At 46.9% G+C, this 16,726-nt stretch overlaps 1 protein-coding gene across 4 annotated transcripts in view; it reads left to right on the top strand.

Annotated features, from left to right (window-relative positions):
* dip2ba (disco-interacting protein 2 homolog Ba) overlaps nucleotides 1–16,726 on the top strand; it is a 61,343-nt gene that overhangs the window by 20,047 nt on the left and 24,570 nt on the right. For all 4 annotated transcript variants that reach the window (XM_029123940.2, XM_029123938.2, XM_029123939.2 and 1 more), the window contains exons 2-6: nucleotides 10,717–10,788; nucleotides 12,139–12,288; nucleotides 12,926–13,051; nucleotides 15,748–15,969; nucleotides 16,181–16,327. In XM_029123940.2, the coding sequence (XP_028979773.1) occupies nucleotides 10,717–10,788; nucleotides 12,139–12,288; nucleotides 12,926–13,051; nucleotides 15,748–15,969; nucleotides 16,181–16,327 (717 nt within the window). The remainder of the gene's footprint in view (nucleotides 1–10,716; nucleotides 10,789–12,138; nucleotides 12,289–12,925; nucleotides 13,052–15,747; nucleotides 15,970–16,180; nucleotides 16,328–16,726) is intronic.

The following is a 16,726-nucleotide window of genomic DNA, read 5'->3' as shown; positions in this document are numbered from 1 at the left end:
TAACCTGAGTTTAGGTCAGTTAAGTAACAGGTAGTGTTGCTCTGGAAAAAGGAAGTTTGAGAAAACAATATCACTTCCTCAGAGAGCTTGCCTTCCCCCATTCCAATCTGTCCACTCTGAAGTTATTTGGCAGGGTGGATAGAGACGTTATTTTCTGAGGGTGGGTGGGACAGGGTGGATAGAGACGTTATATTCTGAGGGTGGGTGGGACAGGGTGGATAGAGACGTTATATTCTGAGGGTGGGTGGGACAGGGTGGATAGAGACGTTATATTCTGAGGGTGGGTGGGACAGGGTGGATAGAGACGTTATATTCTGAGGGTGGGTGGGACAGGGTTGGTGTGATGTTGAGAGACTTACTGAGAGCAAGAGCATGTGTGGACCGCTCAGGCTACATATAATATGTGCATGTGCTCTCTCTGTGGTCTACAAAGAACGCTGTGTGTGTGTGTGTGTGTGTGTGTGTGTGTGTGTGTGTGTGTGTGTGTGTGTGTGTGTGTGTGTGTGTGTGTGTGTGTGTGTGTGTGTGTGTGTGTGTGTGTGTGTGTGTGTGTGTGTGTGTGTGTGTGTGTGTGTGTGTGTGTGTGTGTGTGTGTGTGTGTGTGTGTGTGTGTGTGTGTGTGTGTGTGTGTGTGTGGAGGGGGGGAGGAGGTAACAACAGGAAGACAGATCAGATTAAAACAGCAGATTCCTTCAGATGGCACTTTCAACCACAAGCGACAGACAAACCTAAACAGGTTTCTGTGTTCATCACCCCAAATGTTCTCTTCTCCAAGGCCTTCAGAGGCTGATGCATTTTTACACTGTTTCTGTTCACGAGAGATAAACTGCATTCTATTGTAGTTTGTTATTTCTTTTTGGGCATTTCAAACAGTAAACACGTTTGTTTACTTGTGCTCTATGAATGAAATCTTCTTTTACAGCCATGGCTTTGGAACAGACGCTTAGTCTAGCACATTTGCAGTGACCAGCCTAATCACGTCTCATCGTATTGTGTTTTCATTAGGAGTGGGTGGGTATTAAGTTGATCCATATCTTCATCTTGTTTATTAATTGCTTAGTCAGCCTGAGGTGTACAATGCTGAGTCCTGATCCGGCTGACATCCGCCAGGAACAAAGTCTACATCACCTTCACGCCTTCAGCGGTGGCCTCAGAAACGCAGACCTCAGAATGCTGTTCGACTTGGGCTCGGCCTTTAAGCCTTTAACACCACGGACTCCTTGAAGCTCGTCAGGATGCTGGGAGAACCCGGGACGGGGATCCTGCTCAACTGGATCCCTGACGTCCTCCTGCCACCTCCTCTGTGTTCACCCTCTGCCCAGGGGCCCTCCCAGGGTGCGTGCCCTTTCGCCTCCTCTACCCTGTGTTGTGGCCCTCGACCCGGGGGCCTTTCTGGGGTGCGTGTTGGGGTGGATCCCCCAACGTCCGGTTCACTGAGGGTGTACGACTCTGGTGGTTTCCAACAGCAAGGATGCGAAGAGGAACAAAGAAAGCTGGTCACGGTTTCAAGAGACTGAATAGGTAGCGAGAAAAAAAACAACTCTAGCGCTGTATGAACACCCTGGTTGCTTATCTTCAAACTCCGGCGACTGGGGGAGATGTCATTTCTCAGGTGGACCTGGCGAATCGTCACGGGTACACCTGAAAACGGGATATTTTCCCGACCGCCTGGCCCGGCCACTGGTTCTGAAAGAGGGTGGTGAGGTGGGTCCAGTGTACCACTGGGCCAGAGAGAGGCCTTGGACACCGTTATGGACCTCAGCAACCCTGGCCGCTGGCTTCATGTCCTGTTCACGTCTAGCGCGCACTGGCGGTTCTGGAGTGATATCCGAGACCGAAAGCAAAGCTTCTGATCCCCCTTGGCCATAGAGGCTGTTTAACTAAGTGCCTGGACCAAAGTGGCCTTTTACAAACTCACACTCATGCATAAATTCACTCTCCAGTTCGTTTACACACACACACACACACACACACACACACACACACTCTTCATGGGCACACACTGTCTCTATACCCCTATGCACAGGTCCAGGAATAATTGGACACTGACACAAGTTTGTTATTTTGGCGGTTTGCAAAAATACATTCAAGTTACAGTTAAATCATGAATATGGGCTTCAATATGCAGCGTCTCATCATTCATTTGAGGGTATTCACATCCACATTTGAGGAAAGGTTTAGGAATTACTGCTCTTTAATGTGTAGCCTTTTTCAGGGGACCAAAAGTAATTGGACTATTGAGTCAAAAACTGTTTCATGGACAGGTGTGGGCTATTCCTTTGTTATTTCCTCATCGGTTAAGCAGGTTAAAGGTCTGGAGTTGATTCCAGGTGTGGCATTCGCATTTGGAAGCTGTTGCTGTGAACCCACAACATGCGTCAAAGGAGCTCTCAATGCGAGTGAAACAGGCCATCCTTAGGATGCAAAAAAGAATCCATCAGAGGGATAGCAGGAACATTAGGAATGGCCAAATCAACAGTTCGGTACATTCTGAGAACAAGAAACCAGGCAAGCCTAGTTCAGCCAGCCCGCAATAAAAAGTGATGCATTTCCACATTAGACCAGTAACATCACGCCGAGTTTCAATATTTCACAAGAAAATTACGCATTGTGTTAAACTGACTAACGTTTCTTATTAAGTTAACCTCAACCACACACAGCTTCTATTAACTGTATGGCTTTTGCCACTGGGCGTTTTAACAGCTTATTATCCGTTTGTGAATGACATTCATACAATAACTATCAAGTTTTTGTCTAGAAAGACCCACGAACAAACAGATGATTGCTGCAGTAAAGGCCTGGCAAAGCATCACAAAAGAGGAAACCCAGTGTTTGGTGATGTCCATGTTTTGCGGACTTCAAGCAGTCATTGCCTGCAAAGGATTCTCGAGAAAATATTTAAAATGAACATTTTATTTATGATTGGTAATTTGCCCAATAACATTTGAGCCCCTGAAATAAGGAGTCTGTGTATGAACATTGTATAAAACTTTTAGGAACTGCAACAATATTTTTTGTTCAACTTGAATAAAAGCTGAATGTCTGCGCTACAATTGTATCTGGTTTGATTAATTTCAAATCTGTTGTGCTAGCTTACAGAGCCAAAATTATCAAAATTGTTCCGTACCTAAATGTATATATAAACATGTTTTTTAACCTTAAACTCAATCTGCTCTGTTTGTAAACTGTACATACTTCAGAACTGTAGGCTACATTGAAACAACAATAATTAAAGGATGCCATTTTTTTTTATTGAGGAGGATGAAAATAAACACTCGCTTTTAGATAAGCGCTTATACTAAAGGACTCAAACGTAAATGGGTCCCTGGGAGATGTTTAAGTACTGCTGGTTTAGTGCTGGGGGGGATTTGTGGATCAAAATCTAATCTCCCAGGCTACATGGTAACAACGGATCTCTCTGGGTCAATTACAATAGATCACAATGTATTGCATGTAAAGGTTTGACCTTTGAACTCGAGACATATCACAAACAGGCTGATGCCAGTTGAGTGGAGCATTTTAAATGGGTCATGAGAGAGCTGATTGGTGGTTAAGCTGGCTGGGAGTTTGGCTGAATGGGTTTAATATAACATAATGAGAGAACTGTACTGACCCTATGGTTTACATGCAAAAGGCTCAATAAAGACAGAATGCCGTTTACGTTAAAGCTCCGCGAGTCAAAATGGTTGCACTAAGCTCAGTGACTCACTGCCTTGACTGCTTGGCCGGCTGTGTGTGGATGCAAGATGACCCTGGTCTTCAGCTGTCTGAGATGTCAGCTATCACTCCCGCTGAGGGTCAGGGGTCACTCTGAAGTGTCATAGAGTCAGATTTGTCCCTGTGGATGAGTGGCGGTGACGGTCTGGTGTGGTGCCGTTGGGTGGTGCCAGGCCAGGGTGTGTGGTTCTGTGGGGGCGGTGCCAGGCCAGGGTGGGTGGTGCCGTGGTGGCGGTGCCAGGCCAGGTTGGGTGGTGCCGTGGGGCGGTGCCAGGCCAGAGTGGGTGGTGCCATGGGGGCGGTGCCAGGCCAGGTTGGGTGGTGCCGTGGGGCGGTGCCAGGCCAGAGTGGGTGGTGCCATGGGGGCGTTGCCAGTTTGAGGTGGGTGGGTCGTTGTTAGCTTGGGCAGTGCAATGATCTGGGTGGTGCCTTGGGGGTGGGTGGTGCCTTGGGGGTGGGTGGCGCCTTGGGGGTGGGTGGTGCCTTGGGGGTGGGTGGCGCCTTGGGGGTGGGTGGCGCCTTGGGGGTGGGTGGCGCCTTGGGGGTGGGTGGCGCCATGGGCTGGGTGGCGCCATGGGCTGGGTGGCGCCATGGGCTGGGTGGCGCCATGGGCTGGGTGGCGCCATGGGCTGGGTGGCGCCATGGGCTGGGTGGCGCCATGGGCTGGGTGGTGCTGTGCCAGCCTGGGGTGGGTGGTGCTGTGCGGCAGTGCCAGTCTGTAGCTGTTGCTGCTGTCCCCCCATCAGTGCCTCAGTACAGACACTCCAGTGTGTCAGTGTTAAAGTGCCTGTGGGGCTCCAGGGCAGGGTAGGCCTCGCCACAACTCAACACAATGGCTCTCCTGTCTACCCCCCCCATCAATCTAACGCTTATCTACAGCCGCTGTGGCAGACCATGGAGCCAAACGATTTCTTTGTTTTTGTGTGTGAGACGGAAAAAGTGTGTGTGTGTTTGTGTGTGTGTCTTGTAGTTGCCGTTGTCCTGTTTCCGGGCCTGACTGGCCAGATTCTAAGGCAGCAGAAACTGTGTGGGTTACCAGGGTAACTAGGCATGAACACTGTCTCGATACAGCACTGACACAGAATGACCGAGCTCTCAGCTCTCAGTACAGTATCTCACAAAAGTGAGAACACCCCTCATATTTTTGTAAATATTTGATTATATTTTTTCATGTGACAACACTGAAGAAATGACACTTTGCTACAATGTAAAGTAGTGAGTGTACAGCTTGTATAACAGGGTAAAGTTGCTGTCCCCTCAAAATAACTCAACACACAGCCATTAATGTCTAAACCGCTGGCAACAAAAGGGAGTACACCCCTAAGTGAAAATGTCCTAATTGGGCCCAAAGTGTCAATATAATAATGGTTAGCACTCATACATTTATTTCCCAAAGACAACCTCTGGATATGACACTGAGCATGTGCACTAACCTTCTTTGGTCGACCATGGCGAGGCCTGCTCTGAGTGGAACCTGTCCTGCTAAACCACTGTATGGTCTTGGCCACTGTGCTGCAGCTCAGTTTCAGGGTCTTGGCAATCTTCTTATAGCCTAGGCCATCTTTATGTAGAGCAACAATTCTTTTTTTCAGATCCTCAGAGAGTTCTTTGCCATGAGGTGCCATGTTGAACGTCCAGGGACCAGTATGAGGGAGTGTTCGAGCAATGATGCCAAATCTAACACACCTGCTCCCCATTTACACCTGAGACCTTGTAACACTAACAAGTCACATGACACCGGGGAGGGAAATGGCTAGTTTGGCCCAATTTTTACATTTTCACTTAGGGGTGTACTCACTTTGGTTTTCAGCGAACTAGACATGAATGGCTGTGTGTTGAGTTATTTTGAGAGGACAGCAAATGTACACTGTTATACAAGCTGTACACTCACTACTTTACATTGTAGCAAAGTGTCATTTCTTCAGTGTTGTCACATGAAAAGATATAATCAAACATTTACAAAAATGTGAGGGGTGTACTCTTGTGAAGTACACCATCTATTTTTACAGCACTGACACAGAATTACAGAGTTCTCAGTGCGCTATCTACAGTGGGGAGAACAAGTATTTGATACACTGCCGATTTTGCAGGTTTTCCCACTTACAAAGCATGTAGAGGTCTGTCATTTTTATCATAGGTACACTTCAACTGTGAGAGACAAAAATCCAGAAAATAACATTGTATGACTTTTAAATAATTAATTAGCATTTTATGGCATGACCTAAGTATTTGATCACCTACCAACCAATAAGAATTCCGGCTCTCACAGACCTATTAGTTTTTCTTTAAGAAGCCCTCCTGTTCTCCACTCATTACCTGTATTAACTGCACCTGTTTGAACTTTTTACCTGTATAAAAGACACCTGTCCACACAATCAAACAGACTCCAACCTCTCCACAATGGCCAAGACCAGAGAGCTGTGTAAGGACATCAGGGATACAATTGTAGACCTGCACAAGGCTGGGATGGGCTACAGGACAATAGGCAAGCAGCTTGGTGAGAAGGCAACAACTGTTGGCGCAATTATTAGAAAATGGAAGAAGTTCAAGATGACAGTCAGTCTCCCTCGGTCTGGGGCTCCATGCAAGATCTCACCTCGTGGGGCATCAATGATCATGAGGAAGGTGAGGGATCAGCCCAGAACTACACGGCAGGACCTGGTCAATGACCTGAAGAGAGCTGGGACCACAGTCTCAAAGAAAACCATTAGTAACACACTACGCCGTCATGGATTAAAATCCTGCAGCACACGCAAGGTCCCCCTGCTCAAGCCAGCGCATGTCCAGGACCGTCTGAAGTTTGCCAATGACCATCTGGATGATCCAGAGGAGGAATGGGAGAAGGTCATGTGGTCTGAACAGACAAAAAACTGAGCTTTTTGGTCTAAACACCACTTGCCGTGTTTGGAGAAAGAAGAAGGATGAGTACAACCCCAAGAACACCATCCCAACCGTGAAGCATGGAGTTGGAAACATCATTCTTCTGGGATGTTTTTCTGCAAAGGGGACAGGACGACTGCACTGTATTGAGGGGAGGATGGATGGGGCCAAGTATCGCGAGATCTTGGCCAGCAACCTCCTTCCTTCAGTAAGAGCATTGAAGATGGGTCATGGCTGGGTCTTCCAGCATGACAACAACCCCGTAACACATAGCCAGGGCAACTAAGGAGTGGCTCCGTAAGAAGCATCTCAAGGTCCTGGAGTGGCCTAGCCAGTCTCCAGAACTGAACCCAATAGAAAATCTTTGGAGGGAGCTGAAAGTCCGTATTGCCCAGAAACCTGAAGGATCTGGAGGAGGAGTGGCCCAAAATCCCTGCTGCAGTGTGTGCAAACCTGGTCAAGAACTACAGGAAACGTATGATCTCTGTAATTGCTAACAAAGGTTTCTGTACCAAATATTAAGTTCTGCTTTTCTGATGTATCAAATACTTGTCATGCAATAAAATGCAAATTAATTACTTAAAAATCATACAATGTGATTTTCTGGATTTTATTTTAGATTCCGTCACAGTTGAAATGTACCTATGATAAAAATTACAGACTTCTACATGTTTTGTAAGTGGGAAAACCTGCAAAATCGGCAGTGCATCAAATACTTGTTCTCCCCACTGAATTTATACAGCTATGACACAGAATGACAGAGCTCTCAGCATTCGCTCTGATTCTTTTACAATCGCTCTGTCCCTTTTGAGTTTCTATACACACACAGACACAAAGACACACACACACACACACACACACACACACACACACACACACAGACACCATGCTTTCATAATTTTTCAGGAAAACCTTAATGCCTGACCCAAAATCTAACCCTAACCCAATGAAAGTCATTGACTTTTCACTGTGACTTTTTTACACAACAAAACACAACTTTTTCAACACTATTTCTCCTTTTAAATTGTGAAACCTTAGAAACTGTAACTCCTGACCTGACCTTGTTCTAACCCTAAACACAATTTAGCATTTTGTCCTGAACCTAAGCTGTGATTATCCATATCCTGGTGAAGACCCACCCCCTGGGGATCCACCATTATAAGGATTTTGTTCCTCACACGTATTGTAAAACTTGTACACACACACACAGACACAAACGTGCACATTCTCTGAAACTGTTTTGGTTTACCGGATTATGCTTCCTGAACCTGTTCTCCCTTTATCCATATGTTCATACAAATAGGCTGTTCCTTTCAGATGTCAAACAGCCTATTGCAGGAGTTCTCTGATGTTTATCAGTGTAGGAGAAAATTTTGCTCTGTCCCTACCTGTCTCTCTACCTGTCTCTCTGCCTCTGTCTCTCTCTGTCTGTTTCTCTCTTTCTCTGTCTCTCTCAGACAGGTATTCAAGTGGGGAGAAGGATAAATGCGTCTTGCTGAAATGTTTTATTTGCCCAAGCTAATTCGTCTGTTTGGTTGACAAGGAGGAAGCGCGTCGACCGTGACTACAGACCCTGTATGTTATTATTATTTAGGGCGATGGTCTCTGCGCGCCATAGGGTTGAGTTTGGGTTTTATGAACTGATTGTCTGTGTTGACTTGTTTGAGGGGGTTTGGGGACTTGTTTGTTTGGTTGGACAGCAGGGTTTTGTGGTCCGATTGTAATTGGTGTTGAGCTGTGTGTTTGTATATGGTGTCAGGTGTATGTGTAAAGTTTGTGACAACACACTGTGTGTTTTTGTGGGGGATGTGGTGTGTGTGTGCTGGGGGTGGCTAGGGATCGCTTACTGTGATGTAGAAAAATAAAATACATCTCTGTCTCTCTCTGTTGTTATCTGGTTCTGTACTATGTTCCTTCTCACTTCCCTACCACATGTTTATCTTCCTCTGCTAGTCTCAAAACACACACAGCAAACATGCACGCGCCCACACACACACACACAGTGTCCACTATTACTAACCCTGTGGAGAAACAAAACAAAAACCACATTTTCCCTTACCTTAATCTCAATAACCTAATCTTTTTATCTCAACTCAACGTAACCCATTCTGCCTCACCAATAATGCCTAAAATTAACCTAGCACTACTGCCTAACCCTGTTTGTTAGTCTAGCCCAAAACCTTGTCTTTTTCCTTGTGGGGATGTCAAAAGGTCCTAATAGGACCAGATATTTAGTTTTTCTATCCTTGTGACGACACACACACACAGACAGACAGACAATGTATAGGCACACACACATCCCAACACTCATCCTGTGTGTGTTTGTTTATATATCTCTATGTATGTTTAGGTTTTAAAAAATATAGAAAAACCCACATTTTTTAAACACTCCTGTGGGTTCTGCTGACTGCTCCTCCTTCTGTAAACAGGCAGGCTGCCCAACCCTGCCAAAACAGGACAGTGCCGAAACAGAACCCTGCACAAACAGGACAGTGCCGAAACAGAACCCTGCCAAAACAGGACAGTGCCGAAACAGAACCCTGCACAAACAGGACAGTGCCGAAACAGAACCCTGCACAAACAGGACAGTGCCGAAACAGAACCCTGCACAAACAGGACAGTGCCGAAACAGAACCCTGCACAAACAGGACAGTGCCGAAACAGAACCCTGCACAAACAGGACAGTGCCGAAACAGAACCCTGCACAAACAGGACAGTGCCGAAACAGAACCCTGCACAAACAGGACAGTGCCGAAACAGAACCCTGCACAAACAGGACAGTGCCGAAACCGAACTGTGCCTAGACAGCTGCTTTAACCTCATCTTTCATAGGCTGGCGGTTTGGAGACTACATAGAGAACCTGTACTCATGGCAGTGACTGAAACTATTAGGACAGCACGTCTACATGAGGCATAACCAAGGCCTTCCAGTCTTGCTATGAGGGGCTGTCTGCTGATTTTTAAGAGGCTTGTCAACAGAAGCTCGGTGGAGAAATAAAGGGATCATATGGCTGGTTATGAGCACCTCTGGATTATTGAACATGGTAGAAACCTAGATTCCCCGGCTCCTGTAACCACACAAATGCTAGCATCAAACAACAACGTGTGTGTGTGTGTGTGTTGGGGGGGTGGTGAAATGCCGGCTGAAGCGATACAGGCCTCAGTCTTTCCGCTGTCTCTAATCTCTCGCCCCACTCCTATCTCTACCTATGACGCTATCGGTGATACTCACACATAAGTATGAGGGACTTTGTATGGGGGGGGGGGGGGGGTGTTGTTCAAGGCCAAACCCTCTCCCCTTTCCCCTCTTTCCACACCCCCTCTGAGGAAGAGAGCGAGGGGGCGACGTGGTTGGCTTCCTTTAGATTTTTGGACAAACCTGTGTTTGTACGTCAGCTACATTTGGTCAGTCAGGAGTTGGCTGATCATTCGCATGGACCACACTGGAGTGCGTTAACTGACAACTGAAAGTGACGGTGTTTGGCACACACAATCAGGGGCATGGGTCCTACTAACCCATGGGATACCTGGTAGGCCGCAGGTGAAGCTTTTGTCTAAAATCGTGTGAATGACACTTCTTGTCGTGGAATGAAATTCCAGCGCAGCTTTTGGTTTTGCTGTGAACCACACAACAGAGCTGTTGTGGAACAGGAAGTCCCCAACTGGGGACGGTTTTGGGGCAAGGTTACAATTCCTGAGGCCAGTAGGCTTAACACCCCACCACACGCTGCGTGCTGTCGGTCTCCATGTGGCTTGGGGGCGTCTGGCCGATCTGGGCCTCCGCTGCGCCTCCTCAGCACAGGTTCAGTTCTGGCCTGCTGCCATTTCAGGACAACTCCCTCCTCTGTCTCCCAACGCAGAAAATGCCCTCCTCCCTCCCGTGTATGTAAATAGTATATGAAACTGAAATCATGGTGGGGAAAGTTTGATGACAAATTGACACCTCGCAGTCTGTGTGTGCTCCTTTTGGGTCCTGACGTCACATCTAGATACACATCCATTTTAGACGTCAACAGTGTGTTTGTGTGTGTGGTCAGGGGATGCTGGTGTTGGCGTGTTTGACCGCCTGATGGTGACTAACGGGTCTGTGTCGTGTTCCCTCCTCCTTTTCTCTGGTAGGTGACATCACACAGAAGGGCTATGAGAAGAAACGAGCCAAGCTGTTGGCCCCCTTCCTCCCACACATTACCAGTAAGTACAGACCTTGCTCCTCTTATTTAACCCTCCTGCTCCTCTTCATCATCATCAGTAAGACTCATCTGCGCTATCGTTTTCTTGTTGTCCTCTTTTATTTCTGGTTGTCCGTCTCTTTTCTTCATCCTCTCCGTCCTTCCTTTTCTTTAAATTCCTCGTCCTTTCTCATAATCCCCCTCCTCCCTAACTTCTCTCCGTGGTCATCTTTCGTTATGACTTATGTTAGCATAGAGTGTGGGCTGTGTTTGTCTGTTTTTAACCTGGATCAAAACCATTTCAAGCTGATGACTGTCAGTTCCACACCACGGCCGTTCATGTGTGTATAGGGAAATAATGCCCACGGATGTTTGTCTCCTCAATCCGTCAAGTTGACACACCGTGTGTGAACTCCTGCAGTCTGTCGGAAATGCCATGTGTGAGTTTATGGCTCTCTGCTGCACCCTAGTGGTGGACAGATGATCAGCCCTGTTCCTGTTTAAGAACGCGCCCTTTATTTCAGTAATTCATATTGGCTTTATCCAGTCATCTCTTCCAGACATTTCTCACCAGCCTATTCAGTGTCCATGGGTAATTCGTACTTGCATCATGTCTGAAACAGGGGTCAGGATGAGTGACGTTTAAATGTCTCTGACTGAGGAGCGAGTCTGGGTTAATTACCGGTCCAGCTCAGAATTGAGTCTTTCTATAACTACATGTAAACCAAGCAGGGGGGATGAACCTCTGTTACTATTGACCTGAAAGTCTGCTCTCTGTTTACTGGTTGATTCAACGTGTAAGCTTACCACAGGTGTCTGTTCATTGGTTGTTTCTAATCTTTTGCTTACCTCGGCTCAACTCTCGGTTTGTTGATTGGTTCTATAGACTAGCTTACCTCAGCTGCATGTTCACTGGTTGGTTCAACTCTTCAGCTTATCATAGACGAGTCATTATGATGCAGTTTTCTCTTTGGACAAATCATAATGGATTGATTTATTTGGTGTGTCTGGTCTGGTTATAAGAATACTGGCTGTATCAAACAACAGTCTATTTACATTACGTGATAAATCGCGTAAATGGCCTAAAATAACTAATTTACCTGGAAAATGACTCTTGAAAGGAACCCCAAGTCTCTGGAGCCTATGCAATGTGGCACTCACACATAATGTTTCTGATGTGCTCTTGTCAGAGCTGACATTATAACGCTTTAATAAACCTGAAAGATCACCTCTCTCAGATTCTCCCTATGCCTCTCAGCCTTCATCTCCCCAGGTTGTAGGTGTGCATGTGCGTTCGTGTGTGTGTGTGTGTGTGTGTGTGTGTGTGTGAGACTGACTCTTACTTACTGACTGACTGTCTCTCTCGGTCCAGGTGTGGAGCTGAGCCTCCCAGACGTCCAGCAGCAGTCCTCCTCCGGTCCCACCAGTGATGAGCCCAGCCCAGATGCCCCTGGCCCCTCCTCTTCCTCCGGGAGCCGCAGGAACCGCAGCGGGGGGGCCAGGGACGACCGCTACAGATCAGGTACCCCCCCCCCCCCCTCCACACCACATCTGAGGCTGATGTCCTTAATAAAGCATTTAACTGAATGGAAACTCGATGTGATCATAGAAAATCCATATCTCGCAACAACCACATCAAAAAGCATGTTTGCTGGGGAAGTAACTTTATACTAAGAGACCAACAGACACGCTGACTGGATCTTGACCACACAAGACCGCTGTAGTACTGGACCTGACTGGATCTTAACCATACAACACCCTGGTAGTACTGGACCTGCCTGGGTCTTAACCATACAACACCCTGGTAGTACTGGACCTGAATGGATCTTGACCATACAACACCACGGTAGTACTGGACCTGACTGGATCTTAACCATACAACACCCTGGTAGTACTGGACCTGACTGGATGTTGACCATACAACACTGTGGTAGTGCTGGACCTAACTGGGTCTTAACCATACAAGACCACAGTAGTACTGGACATGACTGGATCGGAGTGCTGGGTTTTATTAGGACACAGTCTACTGCAGGAGATAATTGAGTTAACACTGTTGAATGTCTAAACCCTCATGAGGCCCTGGGTAATAGTTTGTCGATTGACTGATTTATTTCTATCCTCTCTGAGTTTCTCCTGTTTGTCCACCATTCCTCTGTCAGATATCCACTCAGAAGCGGTGCAGGCTGCCTTGGCAAAGCACAAGGAGGAGAAGATGGCGCTGCCCATGCCCACCAAGCGCCGCTCAGCCTTCGTCCAGTCACCAGTGGAGAACTGCACTCCTCCAGGTCTGTACCGGAGAGATGTTAGCACTTGTGTTTTTATGTGTTTCTGCTCTTTGTGGGTAGGCTCTCTGTGGTTGACTTTGAGACACAAAGCAGGTTTTCCTAAAGGGATGCTAAGGAATCGACTTCGATTAAGAAATAATGTTCCCTGTGTGTGTGTTGCACTCCACCGTGGTCACAAAGTAATCCAGGAGTCATATCGTCATCTTATTTAGCCGTTGCTAAGTGATTATGGTGTCACTTCCGGTTTGTGCTGTTTGTTTCTGTGCATATTTCCAGTAAAACCAGATATACAGGTGCTGGTCATAAAATTTGAATATCATCAAAAAGTTGATTTATTTCAGTAATTCCATTCAAAATTGGAAACTTGTATATTATATTCATTCATTACACACAGACTGATATACACTCACCTAAAGGATTATTAGGAACACCTGTTCAATTTCTCATTAATGCAATTATCTGGCACATGGCAGTTGCTTCAATGCATTTAGGGGTGTGGTCCTGGTCAAGACAATCTCCTGAACTACAAACTGAATGTCAGAATGGGAAAGAAAGGTGATTTAAGCAATTTTGAACGTGGCATGGTTGTTGGTGCCAGACGGGCCGGTCTGAGTATTTCACAATCTGCTCAGTTACTGGGATTTTCACGCACAACCATTTCTAGGGTTTACAAAGAATGGTGTGAAAAGGGAAAAACATCCAGTATGCGGCAGTCCTGTGGGCGAAAATGCCTTGTTGATGCTAGAGGTCAGAGGAGAATGGGCCGACTGATTCAAGCTGATAGAAAAGCAACTTTGACTGAAATAACCACTCGTTACAACCGAGGTATGCAGCAAAACATTTGTGAAGCCACAACACGCACAACCTTGAGGCGGATGGGCTACAACAGCAGAAGACCCCACCGGGTACCACTCATCTACACTACAAATAGGAAAAAGAGGCTACAATTTGCACAAGCTCACCAAAATTGGACAGTTGAAGACTGGAAGAATGTTGCCTGGTCTGATGAGTCTCGATTTCTGTTGAGACATTCAGATGGTAGAGTCAGAATTTGGCGTAAACAGAATGAGAACATGGATCCATCATGCCTTGTTACCACTGTGCAGGCTGGTGGTGGTGGTGTAATGGTGTGGGGGATGTTTTCTTGGCACACTTTAGGCCCCTTAGTGCCAATTGGGCATCGTTTAAATGCCACGGCCTACCTGAGCATTGTTTCTGACCATGTCCATCCCTTTATGACCACCATGTACCCATCCTCTGATGGCTACTTTCAGCAGGATAATGCACGATGTCACAAAGCTCGAATAATTTCAAATTGGTTTCTTGAACATGACAATGAGTTCACTGTACTGAAATGGCCCCCACAGTCACCAGATCTCAACCCGATAGAGCATCTTTGGGATGTGGTGGAACGGGAGCTTCGTGCCCTGGATGTGCATCCCACAAATGTCCATCAACTGCAAGATGCTATCCTATCAATATGGGCCAACATTTCTAAAGAATGCTTTCAGCACCTTGTTGAATCAATGCCACATAGAATTAAGGCAGTTCTGAAGGCGAAAGGGGGTCAAACACATTATTAGTATGGTGTTCCTAATAATCCTTTAGGTGAGTGTATTTCAGATGTTTATTTCTTTTAATTGTGATGATTATAATTGACAACTAATGAAAATCCCAAATTCAGTATCTCAGAAAATTAGAATATTACTTAAGGCAAAAAAATATTTTTGGGAAATATTGGCCAACTGAAAAGTATGAACACGAAAAGTATGAGCATGAAACATCACTCAATACTTACACTCACCTAAGGGTGAGTCTCCCCCACATTTTTGAATGGGTTTTGTTTCACAATCCTCTCCAGGGTGTGGTTATCCCTATTGCTTGTACACTTTCTACCACATCTTTTCCTTCCCTTCGCCTCTCTATTAATGTGCTTGGACACAGAGCTCTGTGAACAGCCAGCTTCTTTAGCTATGACCTTTTGTGTCCTGCCCTCCTTGTGCAAGGTGTCAATTGTCGTCTTTTGGACAGCTGGCAAGTCAGCAGTCTTCCCCATGATTGTGTTGCCCACAGAACTAGACTGAGAGACCACTTAAAGGCCTTTGCAGGTGTTTTGAGTTAATTAGCTGATTAGAGTGTGGCACCAGGTGTCTTCAATATTGAACCTTTTCACAATATTCAAATTTTCTGAGATACTGAATTTGGGGTTTTCATTATTTGTCAGTTATAATCATCAAAATTAAAAGAAATAAACACTTGAAATATATCAGTCTGTGTGAAATGAATGTATTCATTATACAAGTTTCACTTTTTGCATGGAGTTACTGAAATAAATAAACTTTTTGAAGATATTCAAATTTTATGCCCAGCACCTGTAAGTGGTTGACAACGCAACCCTCGTAGAAACACACACATTATCTTGCATGCTAGTTAATAATAGCATCTGTTAAATTCACCCCTCCTCACATTTTTGTAATGTCCAGTTCTGGCCTCGGCTCCCTGCCTTTGACTGGTACACGCGATGTAGCTCATCCCCCCCAATCATATATCCAGAGTTGTGCCCCCACCCCCCCCACACACACACACACACACACCCCACACACACACACAGCTCCCCAGGCGTCTGTCTGTGTCACCCCTCACGTGGCTTGTGATTCAGCCAATCATTTCAAGCGGTTCAACCGGTCTCCCACCAGACACGTCGTCGGCGTCCGAGGACGAGGGTTCGCTACGTCGACAGGCGGCCCTGAGTGCGGCTCTGGCCCAGAGCCTCCAGAGCCCCGACTACTGGATCAACCGCTCGGTCCAGAGCTCCTCCACCTCCTCATCCGCCTCCTCCACCCTGTCCCACGGAGAGAACAAGGCACAGCCGCAGCCCACCTCTGCCCTGGCCGACCTGCTGGCAAGCACACGCATAGGTGAGAGGCGTTCCCGTCCGTCATTTAGGGGGCGGGGCTGGTGGGCGGGGAGCTCATAGATATACGTTAAAGCCGTTTCCACCATGGGTGTGTCGGGACGCAGGACACAAACCTTTTAACGGCCTCGGGTAACATCCATTTTGAATGAAGTCCTGTGGGGCTCCGCCTCCGCTCGGTTCACCTGTTGCCGTGTTACCTTCTGGTCCCCCAGAGAACAGCGCCCCACCGGACGTGACGTCCTCCACCCCCGAGAGAACTCCCAGGGCGGACGCCCGCGTGGACCTGCCCCCCACCCCTGTCCCCAGGGGGATGCCCAGAGGACAGAGTCGCCTCAGCATGCTGGACACCACCGCCGACGGTACCAACACACCCACACACACACAGTGCCATCAAACGCTGTTTTCACCCACTACTGGACGCACACACACGCTGCAATCAAACGCTGTTTTAACACGCTACAGGGCACGCAAACACTGTTTTAACACACTTCAGGGCACACACACACACATTCTGCAATCAAACAGCGTTTTAACACTCTCATGAAATATCTCATATCTCATGAAAGTGGGTTTGGCTGTCTGGTAATCCCAGGCCCGTTGTAGTTTGTGTTTATGGACCTCCCTGTACTCGCTCGTTGCCTGTGGTTTCAATTCTATGGTGTTGTCCCAAATGGAGCCCTGGGATGGGTTGGTTTCCTAAATTGTGGACTGCTTTGATGAAAACTCAGAGACCAGCCCGGGGTGTCATTTTGGATGAT

The sequence above is a fragment of the Esox lucius genome, chromosome 12 (assembly GCF_011004845.1).
Source record: "Esox lucius isolate fEsoLuc1 chromosome 12, fEsoLuc1.pri, whole genome shotgun sequence".
Classification (NCBI taxonomy): domain Eukaryota; kingdom Metazoa; phylum Chordata; class Actinopteri; order Esociformes; family Esocidae; genus Esox; species Esox lucius.
This window is presented reverse-complemented; position numbering and strand designations above follow the sequence as displayed.